This window comes from Malus sylvestris, chromosome 8, assembly GCF_916048215.2.
Source record: "Malus sylvestris chromosome 8, drMalSylv7.2, whole genome shotgun sequence".
NCBI classification, from domain to species: domain Eukaryota; kingdom Viridiplantae; phylum Streptophyta; class Magnoliopsida; order Rosales; family Rosaceae; genus Malus; species Malus sylvestris.
The window spans coordinates 9,765,598-9,791,561 of record NC_062267.1 but is presented as its reverse complement, the minus strand read 5'-3'; the positions used below and the strand labels follow the sequence as shown (position 1 = coordinate 9,791,561).

Here is a 25,964-nt window from a genome sequence, read left to right as displayed (position 1 = left end):
TTTATACCATCACACACACATATATGTACAAGGGTGGACTAATCTTGTTATCAAAAGTCGAACAATAATCTACTAAAAGCCACTCATTTGAAGCATGATATCACATATTCTAGTATGAAAATTTCGCTCACGTTTAATGAATTCAAATTTATTCAACTTGTTTTATGAAAAATATTGTAAGGGACACCTTTTTGTTGCACAAACATGTTTTAATATCACAACTACATGCAACATGCTAATTGTTTACATAACAAATGTCATTTTCCTATTACTATTGGGAAATGCTTTTTAATATGTTAAATTGCAAATTGTACATTTTTTCTTAAAAACCAAACCGAAACCGTTTGAAACCGCACCGAACCGAACCAAACGGTTTGGTTTCATTTTAGTTTTGGCTTCAAAACCGCACCGAACCAAACCGCAAAAACTTGCAGTTTTGGTTTTGGTTTCACTCAAAACCGCACCAAACCGAACCGCGCCCACCCCTACTCCCCACCCAAAAACACCACTTGTTAAGTGGTTGATCTATTAGTACAGCCCCAACCAGCTTAATGGCGTGCTCCATACTTGTCAACTCCATGGCCCCCCCCCCCCCCCCTCTCCAACTGCACCGCCAGGTCTTCCACGCTTTGTTGAGCCATCACAGATCTATTATTTTCCAGCTAATAGTGGTATTTTTCTTTTGTTTCCCCCTTTTACCAGAAAGAATCCAGTCCACAGGAGAACACGAAGCAGAATACCCGAGTGGTATTCTTCAGCTATTGGGCTGCTATCATATCTAGTCCCAGATCCGGAATTAACTTCCCGGGCTTGGGTGGTTGACTGTCCCATCTCGGACAATAAATATTGGGTCCGTTGGGTAGTTGAAGTCACACCATCCATTTGGCAGTATCTGGATGTTTGGGTCGTATAAAGGCGCCAATGTGGTGAGTGTATGGCCAACGGTTATTTGAATATAAAAATATTATTACAAAAAATAGGAGGTTCTCTCCACTGCCTTCTTCCTTCCTTCCATCGCCATTTCTGATCTAGCTTGCAGGTTAAGGTCGAATTAGGGATTGGACCACTGAGGTCTTATCATCTCCTCTCTTTCTCTCTCTTCAACTTCCATCCCTGTATAGCAATGGAGTCAAGCCTCTCTTCACTGCACGATCACCACCATTTCTCTCCAAGCTTGAGCTTCCGAACCAGAAACCCTCTCCTCTCTCACTCTTCAAAACGCAGCTCCTTGAGGACTCTGAAGCTAGGGTTTCGAACCACTTCCACTGTTCCCTCCTCCACAGCTCAGGACAAAGCGGCCGCGAGCTCCGTCTACGTCCCCACCCCTCGGAATCGAGACCTTCGAACTCCTCACAGCGGGTATGTATGTGCATTGAGCTTAATTTCTTGACATTTTTCGCGATTTAATTTCTCAATTGGGTGATTTTTTTGGTGATTAATTGTGTAATTAGGTACCATTTCGATGGAACGAGCCGGAAATTCTTTGAAGGATGGTACTTCAAGGTTGCGATTCCGGAGCGGAGGCAGAGCTTCTGCTTCATGTACTCCGTTGAGAATCCTGCGTTCCGCAAGCCACTGACGGCGTTAGAATTGGTTCAGAACGGGCCAAGGTCGACCGGGGTCGGTGCTCAAATTCTGGGTGCCTACGACAAGTACATTTGCCAGTACTCTGAAGAATCTCAGAACTTTTGGGGAAGTAAGAGCTTTTTTTTCTGTTTTAAATGTTGCTCAAGTTGTTGTTGCTGAAGAATTTCAAATTTCAAAACTTTTCGGGACGATGTGTTGTTATCTGATGAAAGAAATGCTGTTTATCTTTTGGGTGTCCGAGTCCTAAGTTTCGTGTTTTCGACTTCTGTATTATATTAGGATTCTTCATGTATCCACCTTAAGTATGCTGGTTGTTAATGTTTTTAGTGCATAGGCAGGGATGAGCTTATGTTGGGGAACACTTTTATAGCAGAAAAACAATCAAAGCCTCCGAACAATGAGGTTCTTCCGAAGGTTAATATACTATATTTGAACCTTATTTTGTTTTCGGTTTATATTCATTATTCTTCTAGATGACCACTTAGTTTCTAATTAAGTACGTCGTTTTTGCAATTGTCATTTTGAGAGAATTATGTTAGGCTGCAACAGAAAATACTTGTTTTCATTAATGTGTACTTCTTTTAATATTTCCCCACATTTGTGGGATATATTGTATAGGAATTCGATAGTAGAGTGACAGAAGGTTTTCAAGTCACCCCACTTTGGCATCAAGGTTCCATTCGTGATGATGGCAGGTACGCCTCTCCTTGTTCTTATTTTTTTTCATTTGACCTGTGCAAATATGGATTGCCCCCCGTACCCATAGAGTTTATAAGAACTTTGATGTACAATCTTGTTCATGTCAGGTCTGATTATGTAGAAACTGTGCCAACTGCTCGCTGGGAATACAGTACCCGCCCAATTTATGGATGGGGTGATGTTGGGTCTAAGCAGAAGTCTACTGCAGGCTGGTTAGCAGCTTTTCCTGTATTTGAACCCCATTGGCAAATATGCATGTCTGGTGGATTGTCAACAGGCATTTGCTTATCTCCTTTAACTCCTCGCAAATATTTCCTGTACCATTTAGCTATTTTATTTTGGACAATCATGTGTTTCTTTCTTTTGAATATCTGATACTCCAAAATTTTCTCTTTTCAGAAACCTTTATGCACTTTTCAGTGCATTGTCTCATGTTTCGTTAAATCTCAGGTTGGATAGAGTGGGACGGTGAAAGATTTGAGTTTGAAAATGCCCCTTCTTATTCTGAAAAGAATTGGGGTGGAGCATTCCCAAGAAAATGGTTCTGGGTAGGCTTTTATCCATTCGTCACTATCGTATTATAGTAAAGGTTAAGCTCATTCTTCATTGTACTATTGGTTTGGCATCCACTGATTTATTTGGATGGATTGATGCCACACTGCAGGTTCAGTGTAATGTTTTTGAAGGCGCTACTGGAGAAGTTGCTCTGACATCAGGCGGTGGTTTGAGGCAACTACCTGGATTAACAGAATCTTTTGAAAACGCTGCTTTGGTACTTTTCCAGTGGAGATTGCTCTGAAAATGTTGCTTTGCTTTCCCCAGTTTGCTTCTGCTCACTTTATATTTTGCTAAGTTATCTTTGAGAGGAAATTTTAAATGAGATTCATAGAGGAGGGGTAAGTAAGGGTTGTGCAGTTTCTTTGCCATTCAGGATCGTGTTATGTTTTTGCTGGTCTCTCTAAAATTTCTTCATTAAACATGCTATAAGGAAAATGGATGAAGATGAAATAAAGTCTCGTCTTTCTTTGCATTCGACAATTGTTCATGATAAATTAAGAATTGGATATATCCATGAAATTTCCAAATTGGAGCTAACCTTGTCCTTTATTGCTAACAAATAGTACCTGCATTTTTACCCCTTTAATATGTTCATGCATTTATGATGCAGATCGGAGTTCACTTTGGTGGAAAGTTTTATGAATTTGTACCATGGAATGGTGTTGTTAGTTGGGAAATTGCTCCTTGGGGTTACTGGTCAATTACTGCAGAGAATGAAACACACATGGTAATTGAACGTCTCTTTCATCTTGCCCCTGCCTCAGATGTGATAGTATACACCTGGAAATGAAATCTCTATAGCTGTATTAAGTGGTGGGTGGTCTTTAATATTTTGGTAATATTAGTGGAAATGAAATCTCTACCATAACACTAACAGAAGGTTCAATCTGGTTCTAGCCTTTTTGATAATATTAGTGAAAATCGTTGTAGTCACCCAACACACTTTTCTTGTTAATGAGCAGGTTGAATTAGAGGCAACAACAGAGGATCCTGGTACAACTTTGCGTGCTCCAACATCAGAAGCTGGACTTGCTCCAGCTTGTAAAGATTCTTGCTTCGGTGATCTAAAATTAAAAATGTGGGAACGAAGATATGATGGTAACAAGGGGAAGGTACACAGTTTTCACTCATATACATACATATTATATACACGTGTATTTATTGGTCTCACTCTCCTTTTCTTCAATTACTCTTTTCTTTTCTGTGTCCTAGGCTTGCAATATGTTTTTGACAGGCCATACAACTCTAAAATGACTAGTTATTTGACATTTGCATTTTTTTTTTTTGTCAGTAAAAGCTCGGAATTTTATTTTAGTTTGCCGTGGGAAACGAAAACTATGCTAATAGACCATTTATAACACACTTATTTCCCTGGTTTGCCACTCTGGACAAGACATGGATAATAAGCAACAGTTTTCTTGATGACCTGAGTTAGAACATATAAATTTTTAGCTGAAAGGGCTTCTATGCCCAACACGAGCCCAAAATCTTTTAAGCAGGCACGGCACGAGTATTCTTCATAGACCGAGTCATAACACCCATCATTAGGTAACCATTTGCTCTTCCAACTTTTCATATAGATTAAACAAGAAAATTAAAGAACATTAAACAAGCCATAACCAGTGACCATGGATTAGTTAATCATTTCATTGTAGTTAGGATTGAATATCCTTTGGCCAAACAGTCACACTTTCTTCTATCACTCTTTCCCATTGGAAGGACTTGTGCCGATTTTTAGTAAAAAATGCATGCTAAAGTTAGCCTGGATTATTGGACGATGTGATGGGAAATTGTCTCAATTGATCTATTGGTTCTGTTATGGGAATTTATTTGTCAATGTGACTATGGGGTTGGGGATGGTTCATGAGTCCAACGACTGCTATGTTTATGTGATAAAATTTTTGCCGCACCCTTTTTTTTCTCACAATAATTATGTTTCTGGCTTACATGATACTGTAGTTTGATATAAATGTTAATGATTGGATGAGCCTTTTGATTTTGTCTATTTTGTAGGTGATATTGGATGTTACAAGTAACATGGCTGCAGTAGAAGTTGGAGGAGGACCATGGTTCAGTACTTGGAAGGTCAAAGCTACTACACCCGAGCACCTTAGCCGGGCTCTCAGAGTTCCCGTTGATGTGGAAGGGATGTACGATCTGGTTCCATTATTCAAACCCGCTGGTCTGTAGCCCATTGAACGGTGCTTTGTTGACGTTCAGACTTGTTCACCGTTGTCTTTTTCCATCAGAAGAGTGAAAACAACCCTGCAGATGAGCTTAACATTTTTGAAACCCAGTTCGGAGTCATAACAATGAGATCGTGTCGGTTTCTACACATTTTCAGTTCCTAAGGAACGAAACCAATGTTGGTTAATGGTTATCCTAAGTTTATAAATCTTTGGTTCAAACCTCCAAGGAACTAACTCTTGGTTTTGAAATAATGTGCTCTTGATGCTGCTCTCACTCGCTCATCATAAGCTAGTGGTAGCCTTTGTAGCTGTATTGGTACGTGTCGCGAGCGGCCTTGTGTCACTTGTTGTAGCGGCCGGCCTATTCGTCGCGTGTTGTTACCAAATCTGTATAAATTGTATCAGGTGGTTAGGGACGAGTACATGCATTAGAGTTTGCATTTGAAATTTCTTTGGGAGGATGGGGCAGGTGGTATGGTACTACAAGGAAACATTATCTGATTAACAAGTATATGTTCATGCATGCCCTCAAATCAGGCCCATTTCTCAAACAATGCGTTATTCGTTTGAGATACAATTACTATAATTTACCTAGTATAAGTAACTTCTCACTTGAGATTTGAAAAGAGTACTACTACGACCTACACTTATACATATATTTCTTTTTGCTCCAAACTAATTACAAATTTTTGTTCATGAAAGTTCTATGATACACATAATCTAGACGGGGTGAATAGATTCCAACTTAAAAACTCAAATCAAATTCAATTAAATTTTTACATACACATCACATACCAAACTATCATACATATAAGCAGTTAAAAAGATGAACAAAATATGCACGTAGGATATAACGAGGCAAAACCCATCATTGGAAAAATCTTCAGGTTCCAAAGCCAAGAAAAACATAAAAAATGATTACAAAAAGACTTATAAAGCTCATTAACCAAACACATATACTAGTAGGCAGTTTTATTTCCATGCTTTGCTACTCAGTCTCTCTTCAACCTTTGATTGGAAGTGGCACAACTAACACGATCAGTCTTCGAATAAAAGTGGCACGACACTAACGCGATCCATCAATTATTTTATCTCAAACTTTATACGATGCTAACGCGATCATGCAAAATGAATATATGATGAAATGATTTATGAATCAATTACGAAAATCACTAGACACATTTCCATAATTGATTTCCAATTAAAGCTTTAAATGAAAACATCATGAAAAATATTATTTTCTCTTAAAACCACTGTTCTAAAAATCTCTGCCTAGGCGCTAGACGGTTGGTCGCTACCCTGATTAATGTCTAGGTGTTTGAAAATTAAGAAAATGCGCCTAGACCACCTAGACCGGCCTAGGCACCTGCATAAGTTGCGACTCACTTAAACAGAAAATAGATAACTTTCATTTTGTATTTTATTTTATTTTTCAATAAATTGTAAGACTTGTTGAATACTTAAATGAATACACATTTTATGCATGTTCCCCATGTTTTCATTATGTTTCAATACTTCCTAATATAGCTATCATTCTATTTTGTAGTTTATATTGAAATTATATATATTTTAAGTATAAGCAGACACTTATATACACGAAATATAATAGATTTACTTAAATCCGTCTTGTCCGCCTAGCTGCCTAAGCACTAGGCTCCAGCTAGTTGCCCGACTAGTGCCTAGTATCTTTTAGAACTTTGCTTATAACCACATGCTATAAAATAATAATAATAATAATAATAATAATAATAATAATAATAATAATAATAATAAATAAAGAAAAAAAAAGGCCTACAGGTTTCTGACAGACAATCCAATACACACCAATTTGTTTTTCTTTCAAAACCCAGAAGCTTCTGCATATTTTCCTTTTTTTGTTGTTGTTTTCTCTCTAAAACATGAGCTGCAGCCTTTTTTTCAAAACCAATTAAGCAGCAGTCGCATCAGCCATTTTAAAGAGGTCTAATCTTATGACTAAAAATAGGCAACCAACAACTCATTAAAAACGTGGTCTAATCTTGTGTAAACTGATAAGGGGGAAAACTATTAGGCATTGTCCGCGGCACAAAACAAATGCTAGAATATGCAACACAATTAGGGTTTGTTTGGTATTCTGTTAAAAAAATTTAATCATTTCTCAAAACATTTATTAAGAACATCTCTTGAAAACAATTTTCTTTAAGACTTAAAAATTTGTTTTGTATGAGATTTAAAATTGTTTCTAAATCTTACAACTTAAACTAGATAAAGAGATCCAAAAAGGTAGGGTTGTAGGAGGGTAAGAAATAGGAGAGTGGAGAAAGAAAAAAAGAATCAGAGGAGAGAGAAGAAAAAAAAAAGAGGATTGGAGGAGATAAAAAGAAGGATTCAAGATTGATCTTAGCATCTACAACCAACGTAAGGTATTTCTTTCTAGTAATGTCAAGGACGACAAAATCAAACTTTGCCAAGTTTTTTATTTTCTTTTTTGAAAGGAAAATGAGACATGTAAGAACTTGCAATAATATGGATTTCAAGGGAATGTAATGTTAAAACTTATGATTCTTACAAAATTCAATTTTAAACTTAAGGCTAAAATGATAAGCACTCCAAACTTCAAGTTTGAGGTCAACTTAAATTAAGACATAATTAAAAATTGTTATTAGTTAATAGGGAGAAGGGCGATTGTATTGCACTAACAGAAATACTAAGTTAGTAGTTCAGGTGGGCGATTATACCGCGTCATTCAAGTTAGCAATAAAATTAACATAAACAAATACTAGGTTAGTAGTTAGGAGCTGCATTAAATAAGAAAAAAAAAATATAAGCGGTTATTAACATGAGGACTAAGAGAAGGTATGGAACTAACAGTTCATCATTGTGGTGGCTAGGGATCACAAAATAGGTGATGAAGAGAAGGAAGTGAAACAATAAAATCCTTATGAGAAATATTTTGCAGTGAAGGAAATAAAAAATTGTTAGGTTTAGAGCTTCTTATTTATAACGTGTTATAGATAGGTAAAATAGAGGATGAAAATTTGCTAGATAATGAAATGGAACCGGATCAATATATTACTCTGTTTTCTTTCTGTTTTGATATTTTTGTTGTGTATAGTACAATGATGCGAATTCACCTCCTCATGTAGAGGTTTATCATCCGACAACTTACAAAGCAAACTAGCCTTATTTACTTTGACAAAAAAAAAAAAAAAAAACTTAAACCTTATTTATAAAGTCTGTGTGTGAACAGTAAAGACTTCAATTATCAGGCTTCAAAGTCTTCATGTGAACAGTATAAAAAATACTAGTGCTCTTACCACATTTTCTTTATCATATTTGTATTACATCTCTAATAGAAATGAGACTCACGCGTGCTGGTTGACCATACTTCTATTAAAGAGATATTACAAATATAATATGAATAAAAATGTGTTAATTGTAACATTACTCGAACATTAATATTTCAATTATAAGTTTCAAATTCTTCATGTGGGCCAACCACCACACTTACAACACTTCTTAACGTATGTGTACGTTAAGACATTTTCATCTATAAATTCTCTAATTCTCTCTTTCTTAATCCACATCTCTCTCTCCCCCTCTGTGTCTCTAAGATGGGAGCTTCATCAGTAGTAGTAGCTTTTGTTTGGCCTTTGAAGGTTGTTTATGCTCTGACGCTGATCAGCTTCTTCATGTTTAACAGACAACTACACGCAGATGCTGCATTGTCCGCAGAGACACAAAAGTTGATCGACGAGGCGAACTAGAGTGGTCCTTAGCTTGGTCATTCCAAAACCTTCCGAAATGAACCCTCTTCTTCAATCTCCAAACTTCACCTCAAATAACTCTGTCATAGATATTTCTGGTAACTCAAACCTTTCCAAAAACAAAATGAAGCAAATAAGTAGTGTGTGTGTGTCTATATATATATATATATATATATATAGAGAGAGAGAGAGAGAGAGAGAGAGAGAGAGAGAGAGAGAGAGAGAGAGAGAGAGAGAGAGAGAGAGAGAGAGAGAGAGAGAGAGAGAGAAATGAGGATTAGTTGTGGGATCCACACAACATCGAATTTTAAAGATCCAAACCTTTTATTTTTCAAGTTGCATCTCATAAATCATCCTTGCAAAAGCCAAATCGGAAATATTTAAGACATCTAATTAAGTTCAAAAAAATTAACGAATACTTTGTTATATAAGAAATAATGAAATTTTATCTTGATAATTAAATGGGCAAATGATTTTGGATTGAATTGAATTTTTGCAAAGATGATTTATGAATTCAGACTTATAAACTAGATAATTTGGATCGTTGAGTTTCAATATGAAATGGGTCCCACACCTAGTCCCCATTTTTTGAAAAAAATGGAGATCCCTTTGCATAAAGAGCTTTTATATATGTGTGTGTGTGTATGTGTATATATATATCTAATATATGTATATAACTATCTTATATACTTTGTCTTTGTGGTTTTCAAAGGAAGGAGATTTGGGTTCGGAAGCATTGCTAACAAGTAAGGTTTAAAATATCGATGAAATATCGGTAGTCCAAAAACACGGAAATTTCGATGGAAATATCGAGATATTATCGATATCGATAAAAATTGAATAAAAACCACGGAAATTGTAAGAAAAACTTGGAAATTTTTATTGAAACTTTACAGGATGTTTATTTAGTCAATTATCTATTAGTTTATCACAAAAAAATTGGAAGCAAAAGCATTGCATGATGGATTTAACTGATTTAAGTTGATTATATAGCGAGCTGGCAAACATTGTGAGTGTAGAAAATATGTAGTAATTAATGAAAGATGTTTGTACCATACTTGACCAATCTCGAAACTATTGAGCACCGATCAACGTTATACCGTCAAGGACTCAGAAGAGTTTCCCTCCAACCAGGAGGCCAATCACAGCGCGACACATGTCGACATCAGAAGCCAATCATAGCGCGACACGTGTCAACATCAGAAGCCAATCACAACACGACACGTGTCAATGTCAGAATGAAACTAGAAACTCTCTTCTATAAATAGAGATCATTCTCTCAAAATATTTCCTAATGTCATTTGTACTAAATCATTTACTAGTACTCACTAAAGGAGAGCTTGAATCTATGTACTTATGTAAACCCTTCACAATTAATGAGAACTCTTCTACTCCGTAAACGTAGCCAATATGGGTGAACCACGTACATCTTGTGTTTGCTTCCCTGTCTCTATCTATTTACATACTTATCCACATTAGTGACTGGAGCAATCTAGCGAAGGTCACAAATTTAACATTTTCTGTTGTACCAAAGTCCTCACCGATATTGTGCATCAACAAAAGAAGTTTAAACACACCATAATCATTTATATATAATGAATTAGTACAATATTTTACACTTTATACATTGCATGGTAAGATATATGAGTGACTTAGTACCACATAGAGTTCCTATCAAGGTCTAAAATATCGATGATATCGGAAATATCGGTAGTCCGAAAACACGGAAATTTCGATGAAAATATCGGGATAATATCGATATTTTAGACCTTGCTAACAAGAACATCATATTAGTTATGATAGGACTCTCACTGGTACATACACGTACATATTATCATATTTCTTTGATTTTCTAATTCAGTTTGGTTTTTTGCAACTAGTATTTCAATAGACTGCATATCACATCACATCACAATACGGTGGTATTATATTATAACATGTAAATTACTAACTCCAAGTGATGGTATGATCTTCACACTCATTAAATTTCTTGATGTATTGTCTTTTCTCGTTTGTGTTATCATTTGTTGTGTTTATGTGTTATTTATTTATTTATTTATTGTTTTTTTTTTCTTCAGATTAATGCTAGAATTACTGCTCAGCTGTCAGTGGCGGAGCCACTAAAGGACAAGGGTAGTCATGGGCCTATCCTTTTTTTTTTCTTTCCCTTTTCTATGTATAAGATATAGCATAACCTCCTTTTATTTCTGGTAAGTTTAGTTGCAATCTTGAAATTCATGGATTTGGGATTCTCTTATTCTAGTTATAATGATATAGCTTCTTCAACTTGTTAATTACTTCACGGTCATATTTGGGCGGAAGAGATTAATTTAGGTCGAAGTTTTTGACCGTGGTAATTGAATCTAATTGTCAGGATTTATCACTTACTCTAAGAATGTTGGCTGATATTTTTCTTTGTTGCCTTGAACTTCTAGTCCATCTGCTCTTAAATATTAGTTGGATTATGAGACTATATGGTTGATGCGGTATGATATTTTTCTGAGTTGAGATAAATAAATCAAAATACAACCAATCTATCTCGTATTTTAGGCATTAAAAAATAAAGTTTCATATTTGTGAAAGGTCCCCTATGATGTAAGATCTTGGCTCCGCCACTGTCAGCTGTTGTTAAGCCTCTTCGACATAGAAGGAGTGATGCATTATGGTATAACTGGTAATGCAAATCCATCCCTAAACATTGCTGAGGTGGAGGGGCGAAAAACAGAAGGTGTGAGTGGGCAAAAACAAAGGTTTATGAAACAGTGGGCAAAAACAAAGGTTTATGAAACACATTTATTTTCTGAACATACTAACCCCTCGCCGTAAAACAAGTATAGTTTCCAGAAAATTATACTACGTATAAGTATGGAATCAAAGGTAAATAATTCAAGAAACACACAAATCATAATATCTCAACCGTGACATAAGGAAATCAAGTGCTCATCAATCTATGCTAACACACGAGTTCATACAGAGAAATTTTGACATGAACAAGATTGAGTATAATCATAATATACGTTATAGTACTACAATCACGTGTAGATTGGCGCTAGGCGCATCACATATGAGTCCTAGTTGCCTATTGCAATCATCTGGTTCGCTGAAATCTAGAAAAGTTGGCTGGATTTTTTTTTGTAAAAACTTTAAAACTTCATATCTTCCTCATTTCTCGACCATTTTCGATGTACTTTATATGGAAAAGAAGCTTGGGAAGAGAAGAACAAGTTTGTACCCTTTGAAAGTCCAAAAGGTGGACGAAAGTGGACCAAAAATGCCTCGAAGATCTCAGCCCTAATTCCAATGTCCAAAAGCCGCGTGTCCACACGTTGGCTTGACTTTAAACTTAGGCTAGAGGCCTTTGGGAGTTGTGTAGTTGATTTTAAACCTTCCAAAACCTTGTAACTCGAAATGAAAGTCATCAGATAACCTACACCCGAGTTGGAAGTCCGAGTTTGAAGCTCAAAACTCGTTTATTTTTTAATCAGCTCATACGAATGGACTCGTGGAGATGAGAGGAGTACGATGGTGGTGATTTGAAGTTCGATCTATGATGTTTGATGATGGTGTTTGTGTTGCAGAGAGAAGAAAGAGAGACACGATGTGAGAGAGAGAAGGAGAAGAAAAGGAGAAGAAGAGAGAAGGAGAGAGTTTCTGATTGGACAAGAGAGATAAAGTTTCTGATTGGGTGAGAAAAGTAAGGAAAGAAAATTGATTGGTTGGTGAGATAAGGTCACCAATAAGGGATCGATTTTTAAAGTGGGAAAGGGTCCAATTTACACAAATTAAAACTACAAAATATCTAGCTCACCCTATCTAAAACATTGTTCACTAACACTGATTAATTCACACACACGTGTACAATTTTACCTGTTATTAACGTACTTTAACTAAGTGTAACTTCTTCGTTACAAATTCGATTCGGGTCTAACTTGCGCTCACGCATTCGTAACAACGAGTACTATTTAATTATGATAATAGGAAAAATGAATTAAAAGCCAAATAACAACGTCCACGCCAGGTTCCACTTGGCAAACAGGGGCATAAACGTCATTTTACACATTCGGGAAGGAAATTACATGGAAAATTAGGGACGGGTCATCACATATCAACTTATCAGCTTCAAAGTGATCACACTTGGAACTGTTTTTTATGCCACTTTGGGAATTTGAATAAAATTGGGGGGCTTTCGTAAAAATGGAATCCCTTAATCTGGTGTTATTGCATCTCTTGTTTAGGAATTTGAGTAAAATTGAGGGGCTTTCATGAAAATGGAATCCCTCCATCTAAATAAAATTGAGGGGCTTTCGTGAAAAAGGAATCCCTGAATTTGGTGATATTGCATCTTCTTCGTGTTTCATGTTATGTTTGTTTAGAGTAAATTGTAGCAATGGTTCCTTAACTTTAACTTAATTGGAGCAATGGTCCCTCAACAAAAAATCCATTAACATTGGTCCCTTATCTCATCAAAACGTATAGCTATGGTCCCTCAACTAAAAATTCATTACCATTGATCCCTTAACTTTAATCTAACTAGAGAAATGGTCCCTAAACTTTAACTCAATTAGAGTAATGGTCCCTCAACTTTAACTCAATTGTAGCAATGGTCCTTTCAACATAACACATTTTGAGAAAATTCTGACGAAGTTGACAAAAATGACCATAACTACTCGTTTTGATGAATTGAGGGACCCCAATTGTAGCAATGGTCCTTCCAACATAACTTGTTTTGACAAAATGACGAAAATGACCATAGTTACACATTTTGATGAGTTGAGGGACCAACAATAATATATTTTTAGTTGAGAGACCATTGCTCTAATTTGATTAAAGTTGATGGACTATTACTACAATTTACTTGTCTTTTTATTTTTTAATATCAGTTGAATGATTCAAATCATGTGGTATTACTGTTTTCTTTGGAGTAAACTTGATATAATAAGTTCAATTTTGTGAGTCATTATTAGAAAAATTCCACTTTATCAGTTGGAATGGAAATAGGTCACCTCATTTTTAGTTATATCAAATTTACCCCATTTTCACCTTTTTTTTCTTTTTTCTTTCCAAACATTAAAGAATAAAAATCTCCTAAATCATAGGATGAATCGTCTGCATCCTCTGTTATTAATTAATTAGTTTGATATTTAGTTCCAACAAAAACAAAAATAAAATTTGGTAACTTAATTACTTTTCGTTTCTTTGACCAAAAGAAGGGACTTTTACTATTTACCATTTTTTATGGATAATTTTAAAAAGATTAAATTCGAAGATAAAATTTGTAAACTAAATGATATGAATAAGATTTATCAAAAACTTAATAATAAATAAATCATCATTTTTTATGTTCTTTATATTTTTTAATTTTATCTACAAATATAAACTTTTTAACATTACTTTTTTTTATTCAGAGTTAAATCTCCATAACGATTTTTAATTAGGAACTTTAACGAAAAGCTCATGTTACTGTTTACTTTAACGAAAAACCACATTTTTATATTAAAAAGTAAATCATAATACAATTTACTTTACTCTTTATTTTATCCTTATTATTAAAATTCAAAATTTTCAAAATATTCTCATTAATTTTGATCTTTTAATTTGGAAGACTTTGAAAATGATTTTACCGCCATCGTAGCCTGCGCTTTTTTATAAATTCAGAGAGTTGTTCGGGCCGGCGAAAGCTTCCCAAATACTTTCTAGAATTCAATGACCACCCCAAACTTCCATAAATTCCAAATTCCACCCCTCATTTTAAGATCCAGAATTTCCTTATTCGCCCAACTCTTTTTCACTTTTAATTTTTAGATCCCCGTCTCCCTGATCTGTGGCCGCCATCCGAGTCCTGCTCGTTTCTTCCTTCGACCTCTCTCCATAAAAATCCTCAAATCGCATTCGACCGGATCGTCGTCTCTGCTATTCGATCTTAACCTCGCCCTAAAAACCCTAGCTTTCTCTCTCTTCGTCGACGAAGTCAATCGGGTCCAGAGAGATTAGGGTTTTTATGGAGAGGGTCGTCGCAGAGAAGTACAAATTAGGTCGCAAAATTGGGAGCGGCTCGTTCGGTGAATTGTATCTTGGTTTGTGAATCATTCATTTAGCTATCTTTACCCCCCTTTTCTCTCTAATTTTTATTATTTTCAATAGTCCTGATTAATTTTTGTAATTTTTTTTTTGTTTTTTGGTTTGTCAGCAACGCATATAGAGACTGGCGAGAATTTGGCGGCCAAGATTGTAAGTTTGGATTGGATCCTTTTCATTTTTTGTAATTTGATCGAATGGTTTGAGTGTTTGTTTCGGGGGGAATAATTTCCGGGAAAAAAATTGAGCCTGCATTTTTTGTGAATTAATATCCTGCGTTTGAGCTGATCAAGTTATGGTTCTTTGGATTGAAAGTGGAATCTTGTGTCAGAATTAGGTTGTGTGTGTTTAGGATCGTGTTATAGATCTCGAAAGTTTGAAGAATTTCATTTTCTGGTTTGAGTGCATTTTCGAGTCAGAAGTTCTATTGTGGCAATGAACGTTGGGATTAGAATGGATGTGGGTTTCAATTGGGGAACCGTATTGTTCTGGTATTCCCTGTTCTCATTTCAGGTAGACGAATAGTATGATGTTCGAGTAATTGGTTGTAATTGTTGTGGCAGGAAAATAACAAGACAAAACATCCGCAACTTTTGTACGAGGCAAAGCTTTATAAAATTCTGCAGGGAGGAAGTAAGGATTCAATAATAGTGTTTCCCTTGAACAACGTGTTCTCAAAAACTATCACCTTGAATCTTTTTTTTTTTTTCACTACATATAATGACTTGAGTTTATGAACCTTCAGGTGGTATTGCAAGCATAAGATGGGCGGGATTTGATAAGGACGATAATGTTCTCGTCATCGACTTGCTGGGACCGAGTCTTGAAGACCTCTTTGTGTACTGTGGGAGGAGGTTTTCACTGAAGACAGTCTTAATGTTGGCAGATCAGATGGTAATCTTGAATATTTTCTTTGATTGCTTGTACTTTGTTAAGCTTATAGTTAGTTATTGCTATAAAGGGATTTTGTTTGCCTTATGGATCGCTTACAGAAATTTTTGTCATATTATTTCGTAAGTTGCAATCAAAAGGGACTCACTTTTTAAGACCACACTTACTTTATGGTTTTTTACTGGATTATCAGATTACTAAGTGCTAAATTGTTTGCGTAGTGGTAAATATGATTCCTTTGTTCATTCAATTGCAGATTACCAGAATAGAATATGTACATTCTAAAGGGTTTCTTCATAGAGACATCAAACCAGACAACTTCCTAATGGGCCTTGGCAGGAAAGCAAATCAAGTAATGTTAATGCATTCCTCTTCAACAACTAAGTTGCAGGAACAATAAAGCCTTTATGATCTCTGTGTTGTTTAACCATTGTTAAATACACATGAATTAGGTTTACGTTATTGATTTTGGACTTGCAAAAAGATTTCGGGACCAAAATACACACCGGCATATTCCGTACAGGTAAATTTGCATAATTTTGTCCATGCTTAAATCTAGTAGGGCTTTTGTGTCTTGAATGAGCTCTTCCTGTTCAACAGTATTTTCGCATTTCAGTATGTGTTGTTTATCTTTTCTTGGTCAAACTCATACAGAGAGAACAGAAGCTTAACAGGAACTGCACGCTATGCTAGTTGCAATACCCATTTGGGAATAGGTAAGGACAGTTACTGTTTATTTAATTCTGTTCTAAATGCTTTGGCTATCTTTTTCCTCATTTGTTGGGTACATTGTTCTAGATCAGAGTCGCCGGGATGATTTGGAGTCACTTGGATATGTTCTTCTGTACTTCTTAAGAGGAAGGTGCGCCATAAAGTTGAACCACTTTTCTAAATGAGAATTTTATATCTTGAATTATTTACCACTCCAGTTAGGATTCTTATGCTGATTTACTTTCATTGGTGAAACACATTGCAACTGTCACTTTGATGACAAGCACTCTTTGCACAATGTTTTGACCAGTTAACTGGGTACTCAACTATTTTTTGGCCTGGCAGACTAATTGATTTCTGCATTTAGCCTTCCTTGGCAGGGTCTAAAAGCTGCAACAAAGAAGCAAAAATATGATAAGATTTGTGAGAAGAAGTTATCAACTCCCATTGAGGTATGTGCCACTGTCCATTAGATGATACGTTTGCATCTTGTGAATAGGAGGATCATACTTAAAACTCAATCCAAAATGGCTGACTTGTTGAATGCTGTTTCTGTTTGATCACGTCTCCTAAAATTTTGTATCAGGCATTTGTATTTGTTCTTCCCATTTTTGTCTCTCTTGAAATTTGTATTCTCAGTGTAAAATGAACTGATGTCACATTTGTTTTCCAGGCCCTATGTAAGTCCCATCCTGTGGAGTTTGCCTCGTACTTCCATTATTGCCACTCTTTAACATTTGATCAACGCCCGGATTATGCATTCTTGAAGCGCTTGTTTCGTGACTTGTTTAGCCGTGAAGGTATGATATTACACCATATTCTATATCCTACAACATGTAAATAGTTGTAAAAAATGCAACCCGCATTATCTAGAATGCCGATGCTTTGTACAGATGAGCATTTGCTTCATGGAAAACTGATTTTTCAGTCCCTCCCTGTTTAGAATTATTAAATGTGTTGCTCTAGGTTTATTTTTGAACTGGCGGTCTTTGTTTATTGATGTTTATAAATTGTTCCCATATCTCACAGGATACGAGTTTGACTATATATTTGACTGGACAATTCTAAAATATCAGCAGGCACAGCAGACAAGGACTCAGGGTCAATCATCTGTTAGTATTTTCAAGACTTTCTTTTCTTTTTTTTTTTTTAAACTTTCTTCTATTAACTGCTGCTAGAATTGCATGCACAGGACCATGTTCTGTTCCGTGTGCGTATCTAATTTTCCTTCAAGTATTGATGTATTCATGCTTACATGTTTAACCTTGTTTCTTCTAAATTCATCTCAGAAACCGCAGCCACCTGTAGTAGTCCACGGTCGAGAAGTTCCTAGTGGTCAAGCAGTACCAATGAGGCTTAAAGGTAAAGGTCCAGTACCCCAGTTTTCACTTGAGGGAAAGCTTTGGGTATACTAGAGCCTTGTTACTTACATTACTCGAGGAGTCTGTTTATACACAAAATGTTGGTTTATCAAGTATTTCTCATGTCTAAGGTTTTATTTATGGGTTTCAGGCGATGTTTCTAGATCAGCTGAGCTCACAGAACGAGAGCGGCCAAGCAATCATGCGCATCCAGATGTTCATATGCAATATAGATCCTCAACAACCCAGAATTCGGGTGCTAATAATCCTGTTGAGAAACACGTATGTAACTTGTAATTAAACCATTAATGTTTGTTTTTGCATGTATCTGCTCTGCTTCTTCAGTCACATCGCATATCTATTCCTGTTTGCATGGAAGATGTTCTCATGTATTTCATGTTATGCTGTACTGGGTTGTAATTGTTGCAGAATGTGAGCAATGCACCTATGCCACCTACTGTATTTACTCTCAGAAGACATTTTCAAAAACCAGAGGGGCCGGCTGAAAATGCAAACTTAGGCCGTAGAGTTGGGAATCAAAATGGTGCTTCAAGCAGTTGGATGCCGTCAGTAAACCAAATTTCTTCAGCAAAGTAATAGGTATGGAGTTTTCATCGTGCAAAATTATCTTTTGTATGATTTGCATTTGTTCTGTGTATCAAATGGAGGATAATCTCTCCAAAACAGCATAAATAATATTCAAGCTCTTCACCCTTGTTTTCTTTCTTCAGCTACAGATCTGAATGAGATTGCCCAGAGCATGCATCTTTATGTAGCAAATGCTGTGAAGTTTGAGTTGCTTGTTTTTTCCCAAGTCAGATTTCATAACGCATGTGAAAACTTTGCCTGGCAAAATCTGGACACACAGGATGTGCTTGGACTTCAGACCTCTGAAGCTTGGAGTTTCCGCGTGCATAGGTGGAAAAAATGACTAAGCCCATATCGTGTTTTGTGGATGATGTGTAAAGTGTATTTTCCATTATTCTGATAATAGATGATAGATCATACAATCCTTTCCGGCATTATAAGGTTGTTTTGACCATGTATTTCATTCGATTCAGGATTGAGTTGCTTTCTGTTCTTAAATCTTTTTCGGATCAAAGCCCTGGATATGTTCGCCAGGTCCTACAGAATCTGGAAAAAGAGTACACTAGTAGTTCAGGTATCGACTACACTGACCTTTTCTCGACGGAAATGTCCCTTTTCGAGTTGCTATGTTTCATTTGCTACATAAAATGCTCATTAATGATATTTTTCTTTGCTTCAGATCTTGAATGGGAGAACTTCATTGGGCGTCTTGATAGAGATCCCTCTTTCTATCGCTCGTTAAATTCTTCGAGCTTTATATGTAGAAGCTTTAAGCAGTGCATAATTTGAAGCAGGCCGAACTTGATCAATGATTTTTTTGTTTCTATATTATTGAAAAATTTATTTTTCCAGCCGTTGTAGAATACTCCTTTCGGCGTCTTGAGTTCTTTTAGTATAAAACTTGTGATTTTGAGCTCCTTTGGTATCTTTGTAGGTTGGAAAGCTGAAAGTTTTTTTTTTTTTTTTTTTTTTGAAGAAATTCTTCAATGTGACAGGAACACGAGTGGTACATCATGTGTTTTTATGTAAGTGGTGAGAAATTTTATTTTTTAAGTTATTAACATTTTAACACACATATCACACCATTTATATAGTGACACGTGATGTACCACTTTGTGTGCCGGTCACATTGAGAAATCTTTTTTTTTTGGGGTCTCCAAGGGAAATGTCAAATTACAAGAGCCAAATCACAATTGATGGCTGATGTGGTAATCTGAAGTCTTATGTCAAATTTTGTACTTCTCCAACAGAATTGTCAAATGTTATTTTATTATTTAAATAGAGCTTTAAATAGTTGTAATTATTAAAAAAATGTCAAAACAAAATTTTTATTGGTTGAAATGTTAATGGAATAAGGGACCAATCATTAAAATGAAATAAAAATAAATTTGACATTGATGTCAAATTTGACTTCAAAACATAGCTTCAAATCCAGTTAGCAAATAACACTTCGGTTGGAGAGAGTTTTGATGTCAAATATGCACAGTGACATGCCATCTAGAATTTTGACATCTTCTTTGGAGTAGATGCTCTTAAGATTTTTGGATTATGATAATTAATCACGAATTTTAAGATATGATTAGACTCCAAGCAACTCTGAAAAGTTGTATCATAAATTGGAGAAATTTTTCCTTATGCTCTTAACACAAGTAGTACGTCACATGTTATTATATAAGTTTTGTGATATTTTATTTTTTATGTTATTAAATTTTTAACATAAGAATCTCACTACTTGTATAGAGACAAGTCGTGTACCACCATGTTTCAGATACATTGAAAAATCTCCGTAAATTGTTGATACCATTCCTCTTGGTGCGTAGGTCTTGAAACTATTAAGTTTTGCCAACACTACTACCATGCTGAAGTTATAGGGTTGTTGGAGTGGGAGAAAAAGAAAACACGGTGTGATTGTAACATTGTGACTTTACTAATTCATGCCTTATGATGCGAATAAACATGTTGGTGTTTTGAAGTATCAAGCTAGTAAATAGAATACATTATAGCATGAGTAAATTGTAGCATTACCGAATAATTTATAGTAGAAAGAACCCATTACGCTACTTAGGCACAGTAAAACACTTTTTAGTTAATTAGCGATTGTTAGATTTCATGCTTTATATAATTTTGGTCAAATATTCCATAGATTTCATGCTTAATAAAACTAGGGAAATCAGTTGACTTAGGTGACAAAAGGAGCCCTAGCAATCATGAACAAGGCCGATGAAAATATGGATCTTTACCTATTTATGCATAATAAGGCACTGAGTGAGAAAAAAGGAAAAGGAACAATCAAAATGGAGACAAAAGATGAATATCGTTCAACTTTATTTGTATTCTTTCGCTTTGTACATTGAATTTGTAGGGTAACGATTCTACACTTTTATTTATTTTTGTCCCTCCTATTACGAGTGTTATTTGGAGTGCTTGAGAATGTTAAAATCGCTACTAAATTAGTAACATTTTTCGTAACAAATAAGAACATAGTTTGGCTTCTTTCAAATGAAGAATCATCCACCCCTAACGACAAATAAGAAGTTGATACATATACTAAAGCATTTAAGTAACACAAAAGGAAAAAAGTGTCAAACTGTTATTTGTTTGTAAAGAATAAATGTCTATTTTCTTTACATGTAAGAAGTCATTTATCGTAACTGTACATCAGAAACTGATACGTATATTGAAGTCACTCACTAATACAGAAATAAAATTTTATATACCTATCAAACTGTAATTTGTCTGTCTATACAAAAGAAATGCTTCTTCCTGATACGTGAGGAGTAAGAAAACAATAATATTCTTCCTCATCATCTCATTCAGTCACTCTTGCAACTTACTTTTGTAACCCATGTTAAATAGGTACTGCACAGTACACCCTCCTCATCATCTCATTCAGTCACTCTTGCTTTCTTAGCTTAACTGAGATGCTCTCAATACCAGAGCTTTGCCAATGAGCCTCCACCGAATGAAAGTATTTGGCTTCAAAAGTAAGAATTATTTATTTATTTATTTATTATTAATTTTAGGAAAAATTAGTATCTGGTCTCTAGTTATTAATGTTCATTAACTGAAACCTTATTAATTTTCAGATTTTGATCAAAGTTCCTAACATTAATGCAATAATAAATTTACATATCAGTTACATAATTTTTAAAATAAAAATTAATAATTGATTTAGGATTTTAATCTCACACCTTTATTGAACTCCTAACTAATTTTCAATTCAAAACATTTCCAAAAGACTTTTTAGCCAAAATGATCATTGAGATTTGTATAACTCCTCACTTTGGTCTTTGAAATCGATAGAGTTGGTCCCTGAGTTTGTCCATAATCAATCATTTTGGTCATTCCGTGGAAAATCTCCATAAAATAAGGATAAATGACAAAAATACCCTTAATTTTTGGCAAATCATTTTGGCTTATTGTTTATTAAATTGAGGGTAATTTTGTCATGTTGATCCTTATTTAACAAAATTTTTCACCGAATGACCAAAATGATTGATAGTGGACAATCTTAGGGACCATTTCTATTGATTTCAAATCTCAGGGACCAAAATGAGGAGTTATGCATATCTCAGGAACTATTTTGGCTAAAAAGCCTTTCCAAAAAAAAAAAAAAATAGAATAAGTTTGTATCCCTTAATTTTTATAAAAAGGTTTCCAATTTTTTAATCTTATACGTACCTATTCATGTAATTTTTCAATTTTTTAATTTTAAAATGTACGTAAATATACCAATTTGTTGTATGTAAAATGTACCCTTTTTTTTTATATAAAATCTATTCAATTTTTTTCTAATCCATTTTTAAACTTATAGGGTATGTTTGTTTGCCTTCACTAGCATTCCTTGGACTGGACTAGACTAAATGATAGTCCAGTCTGGTGTTTGTTATTTACATGGACAAGAGTTAATGAGACTAAAAGGACTCGCCCCGACTGAACGCCTTGCTAGCCGTTCTTAGTGAGAGCCCTCGATTTCGAGCGGACTTCTAGTCCCGTCTTCTTTCGCAGCTGATCCATCCGTCTTCTTCTCCTTCGCACCTTTGCCATCTCCCTTCTCCTTCACGACTTCGCACCCTCTCCCTTGGGCCTCACCTTCACCATCCCACCCAAAAGCTAAACCCAAAGCCCGAACAAAAACTGATAAAGAGTCTACCGATTCCCTCCGGCGGACACAGCCATGGTTATTGCTTCAACAGTAGCTCCCGCTCCTTCCTAGTTCATGCCCAAGAGGTGATTCGTTTTCTTAAACTTTTGTGTTTTTTTTTGGCTATGTTTTGGGGTTTGTTTGGTTGGTGAGAAAATATGGAATTCAAGAGAGAGTTTTGGCCTTTTTATATTTTTTTAGGGTTTTTGATGGTTTTTGTTACTTGGGTCTTGGAAATACACAGTATTTCTATGTGGGTTTAAGAGATTTTGGTGATTTCTTAGTTTTTCTCTACTTTTCCGGCAACCAACCCGGAAATTCGGTTTTTCTCCATTGTGGGCACTAATGTTCTTTCTGTGAAAATTTATGGATGGAAAGGGAAAATAGTGAGAATTGTTGGATGATTAATTAGTTAAACTATTTTGAAATTGAAAGGAGGAGATGATGTATCATGTAAATGAATGCTTTGGAGTTAAGAATATATTTATAAGTTTGAGCTTTCAGCTGAGTCAAGTATCATTTGAAGGTTTTGCAAGACTTTTGAGTCACTTTAGTATCTCGTTGTGCAATATAAATGTCTTTATGCTGTGATTGCAGGTTACTTGTTATCTTTTGCTTGATTAACTTGATAAATTATGTGGACCGAGGAACAATAGCAAGCAATGGTGTCAATGGGAGCCTCGAAACTTGTACAGATAGTGATATATGCATTGCTGGTAGTGGGATTCAGTAAGATACTAAGAACTATTTGATGGTTTCCTTGTTTCTCTGGCTTTTCATATTTGGTTGTGTTCATGCATTGCTTGATTCCATTTATTTGAGTGTGCTAAGTTTTCAGGTTTTTGCATATAATCATGTTCTAGATGTTATGGTACGGAAACATTATTGAGATTTCTGAAATAAACAAATGTTCATCCATATCAATTTGTTATGGATATAAAAGTTTCACTTGATTTCTAAGAGCACCGTATTTGAGATGTTGCCAAATTTGTTCTCCGATTAATATACTTAGCTATGGTGTGTGAAACATATCCACCAACTACAGTTTGTAGCAGTGTTGAGACTTTAAGGTTGAGGCAGTTAGGGGATATCTGCATTTTATCCATTTTAACCAGTTTATGTTCTGTTTACTACACGATGCTTACAACATGCAGTCTTTTGATCTGAGTATCTAACATCATGGTTAATCTTTCTCAGTCTGAGCTTCCACCTGGGGTGGAGTCTGCTCTACTACAACAAGTTTTGAGCCTAACACCGGAAAAACTGAGTTCATTGTCTCCGGAACAGCAACAAGAAGTAATAAAGCTCCAACAGATGCTTCGGTGAGATCAGATTCAGCCATCGTAGTAGAGTCATAAATGGCAGTTTTGATGCAACAAGTTGTTACATGTGCAGGCACCAACTTGCTTGCTAAAGCAACAAAAGGCGTGGTATTGATTCAATCGATTTTGATTGTTTGTAACAGTATGTTCACGTAAGGAGTCGATTAAGAGGATCTGCAGTGCAGGAGTACTATCGTATTCGTGTAGCCTACACAAGCTTGTGTTTTAGTCTAGTCAGTAAATTAGTTAAAATAGCAAAATTTTGTTTGTATCACAACATTTAAATTTACGTTCCCTCAGCTAAAATTTGTTGCTTCACTTTTGACAATCCTTTACTCCAAACATTATGTACTTTGCTCGAGGTATATTCATGATCTCTTCCTTTTGCATATTGTTATTGGTTTTCTTAAAACTAGTTGGAGCAAGTAATTTACGTGCTCAAATCCAAATGCAGCAATGATCAAGGCTCGGCTATCCATTTGTCATTGCGCCTCACGCATCATTGTGGTCTTGGGATTGAATGCAATCAAACCAAAGGTGAATAATTAAGAAAAGCATTCTAAACCCCGTCAATTGTTAGGAAAACACCTTTGTTATATTGATGTTTGGAGCAATATTACTCTTGAATCATGTATGTTTCTTTCGTTGGCAAGAAATTTGGTTTTTGTATTTTTTATTGAGTCATACTCTCATCTAATATTATTAATTTTTATAATATCTTTAAATAAAAAGAAATTAAAATAGAACAATAATTTAGTCTCAGTCCAAGCAAACACCAAATTGGTGAAGTACTATTTTTATTATCCTGCTTCTTAGTCCGACACTACACCAAACGCTTCACTAAATTTGTCCAGTTTAGTCTAGTCTAAACCAGTCCAGTTGAGTCCCTGAAGCTAGTCCAGTCCGAGATAGTCCGGTGCAACAAACGCACCCATATGGATACATTCTTTTTCTTGATTTGAGAATGTATCCATGTCAAGTTTAATAAAAAAAATTTACTAATGTTATTAAGTCTAATATCTATTATTTTTATGTGGTTTTGAAGAATGTACCCATATTTTGGTACACTAAGTTTTTTGGTAATTTTGATGAATGTACTCATGTTTATATAAATACACACACAATATATATATTGGAGAGTATAATTTATATTTTAATAATTTTAATCCACAAATTATGGGTTTTTTATTTAAAATCTCATTAATAAAAACAACTATAAATTTCAATTTTTAATTTAAAAATATAGTAACCTACGTAGAAATACATTATCACATTAATTTCAGAGACTTCGATAAAAATTTAAAAACTAATAAGGTTTCAATCAAAGAATATTGATAGTTAGGGACCACATTCAAGTGTTCCTTAATTTTATGTAAATAATGACTGGTGTAAGCCAACTCTTTGTGTGTTATGGTGTTCGTGAGCTCTTGCGGTTTGAAATGCTTGACAAACGGACTACTGTATGGCGGGCTGGAGAACATAGACGAAAATGGCGGTATAGTGAGCGGGACAGGGGGGCCATCTAGATCTGCCCCGCCGGCGAAACCCCGACCCAGTCAATGGAGTTTCTGGCCAGATCGTGGAGTCTGTCAGCCATGGAGGTCTCCCAGTAGTGGACAAGGAATTCAAAATTTCAACCTAGGAAACAAGCACAAATAAGCGTATTTTGACACGAGATCAAATGTACGTAATCTGCCAGGTTCGCATTCATATGAAATCAAATGTAAGGTATGTAACAAAACCTTCTCTTAAGCAACAAAATACAACACCGGAATCATAAGAATTACTTATAAAAGACTTACAGTATGTAAGTTCAACCACAAAGTTGGATTCTTCTGGCCCATATCCTAGAAAAACATTTAAAAATCGCTCCTCAGGTACGTCACGTTTTCTTAACAGCTTCATCCCCAAACATTCAGTGTAGAATCAGCATACCGAAAGAATACTTAGCTACCTCTGCGAACTACGCATTATGGAAGCAATATTTCTTTTACTCAATAGACACGTACTTTATAGTCTTGTCCAAGTCCCCAACACGATATACAGCATGAAGCATTCTTCTTAAGTTATTTTTTACCCACTCCAATGCATTT

General features: G+C 35.3%; 2 protein-coding genes across 5 annotated transcripts; both read left to right on the top strand.

Moving 5' to 3' along the window:
• Positions 1 to 929: 929 nt before the first annotated feature.
• Positions 930 to 5,664, top strand: LOC126633257 (tocopherol cyclase, chloroplastic-like). The gene is made up of 10 exons (XM_050303826.1): positions 930 to 1,359; positions 1,452 to 1,696; positions 1,922 to 2,001; positions 2,206 to 2,282; positions 2,394 to 2,563; positions 2,737 to 2,834; positions 2,951 to 3,058; positions 3,455 to 3,571; positions 3,807 to 3,956; positions 4,858 to 5,664. The coding sequence occupies exons 1-10, from the start codon at positions 1,124 to 1,126 to the stop codon at positions 5,032 to 5,034; spliced, it is 1,458 nt and encodes a 485-aa protein (XP_050159783.1). The 5' UTR covers positions 930 to 1,123; the 3' UTR covers positions 5,035 to 5,664.
• Positions 5,665 to 14,539: 8,875 nt separating this feature from the next.
• LOC126633200 (casein kinase 1-like protein 3) lies at positions 14,540 to 19,256 on the top strand. 4 transcript variants are annotated; one of them, XM_050303772.1, is made up of 17 exons: positions 14,540 to 14,853; positions 14,967 to 15,007; positions 15,418 to 15,487; positions 15,600 to 15,748; positions 16,002 to 16,097; positions 16,198 to 16,268; positions 16,400 to 16,461; positions 16,544 to 16,607; positions 16,824 to 16,908; positions 17,130 to 17,256; positions 17,486 to 17,568; positions 17,746 to 17,818; positions 17,969 to 18,099; positions 18,247 to 18,417; positions 18,637 to 18,735; positions 18,879 to 18,979; positions 19,085 to 19,256. In XM_050303772.1, the coding sequence occupies exons 1-14, from the start codon at positions 14,778 to 14,780 to the stop codon at positions 18,412 to 18,414; spliced, it is 1,296 nt and encodes a 431-aa protein (XP_050159729.1). In that variant the 5' UTR covers positions 14,540 to 14,777; the 3' UTR covers positions 18,415 to 18,417; positions 18,637 to 18,735; positions 18,879 to 18,979; positions 19,085 to 19,256. The 4 variants fall into 4 exon arrangements, with proteins under 4 accessions (XP_050159729.1, XP_050159730.1, XP_050159728.1 ...); XM_050303771.1 differs by having other exon boundaries at positions 14,541 to 14,853; positions 18,549 to 18,735; XM_050303773.1 differs by having other exon boundaries at positions 18,637 to 18,979.
• The last annotated feature ends 6,708 nt before the right edge of the window (positions 19,257 to 25,964 follow it).

What these genes read in the sequence shown, in the direction of transcription:
- LOC126633200 (XM_050303772.1), top strand. Translation starts at nt 14,778, where the DNA reads ATGGAGAGGGTCGTCGCAGAGAAGTACAAATTAGGTCGCAAAATTGGG. An exon ending in TAAAATTCTGCAGGGAGGAA is followed by an intron (nt 15,488 to 15,599) that starts GTAAGGATTCAA and finishes ATGAACCTTCAG; the next exon opens with GTGGTATTGCAAGCATAAGA. An exon ending in TAATGTTGGCAGATCAGATG is followed by an intron (nt 15,749 to 16,001) that starts GTAATCTTGAAT and finishes ATTCAATTGCAG; the next exon opens with ATTACCAGAATAGAATATGT.
- LOC126633257 (XM_050303826.1), top strand. Translation starts at nt 1,124, where the DNA reads ATGGAGTCAAGCCTCTCTTCACTGCACGATCACCACCATTTCTCTCCA. An exon ending in ACAATGAGGTTCTTCCGAAG is followed by an intron (nt 2,002 to 2,205) that starts GTTAATATACTA and finishes TATATTGTATAG; the next exon opens with GAATTCGATAGTAGAGTGAC. An exon ending in TCCATTCGTGATGATGGCAG is followed by an intron (nt 2,283 to 2,393) that starts GTACGCCTCTCC and finishes TGTTCATGTCAG; the next exon opens with GTCTGATTATGTAGAAACTG.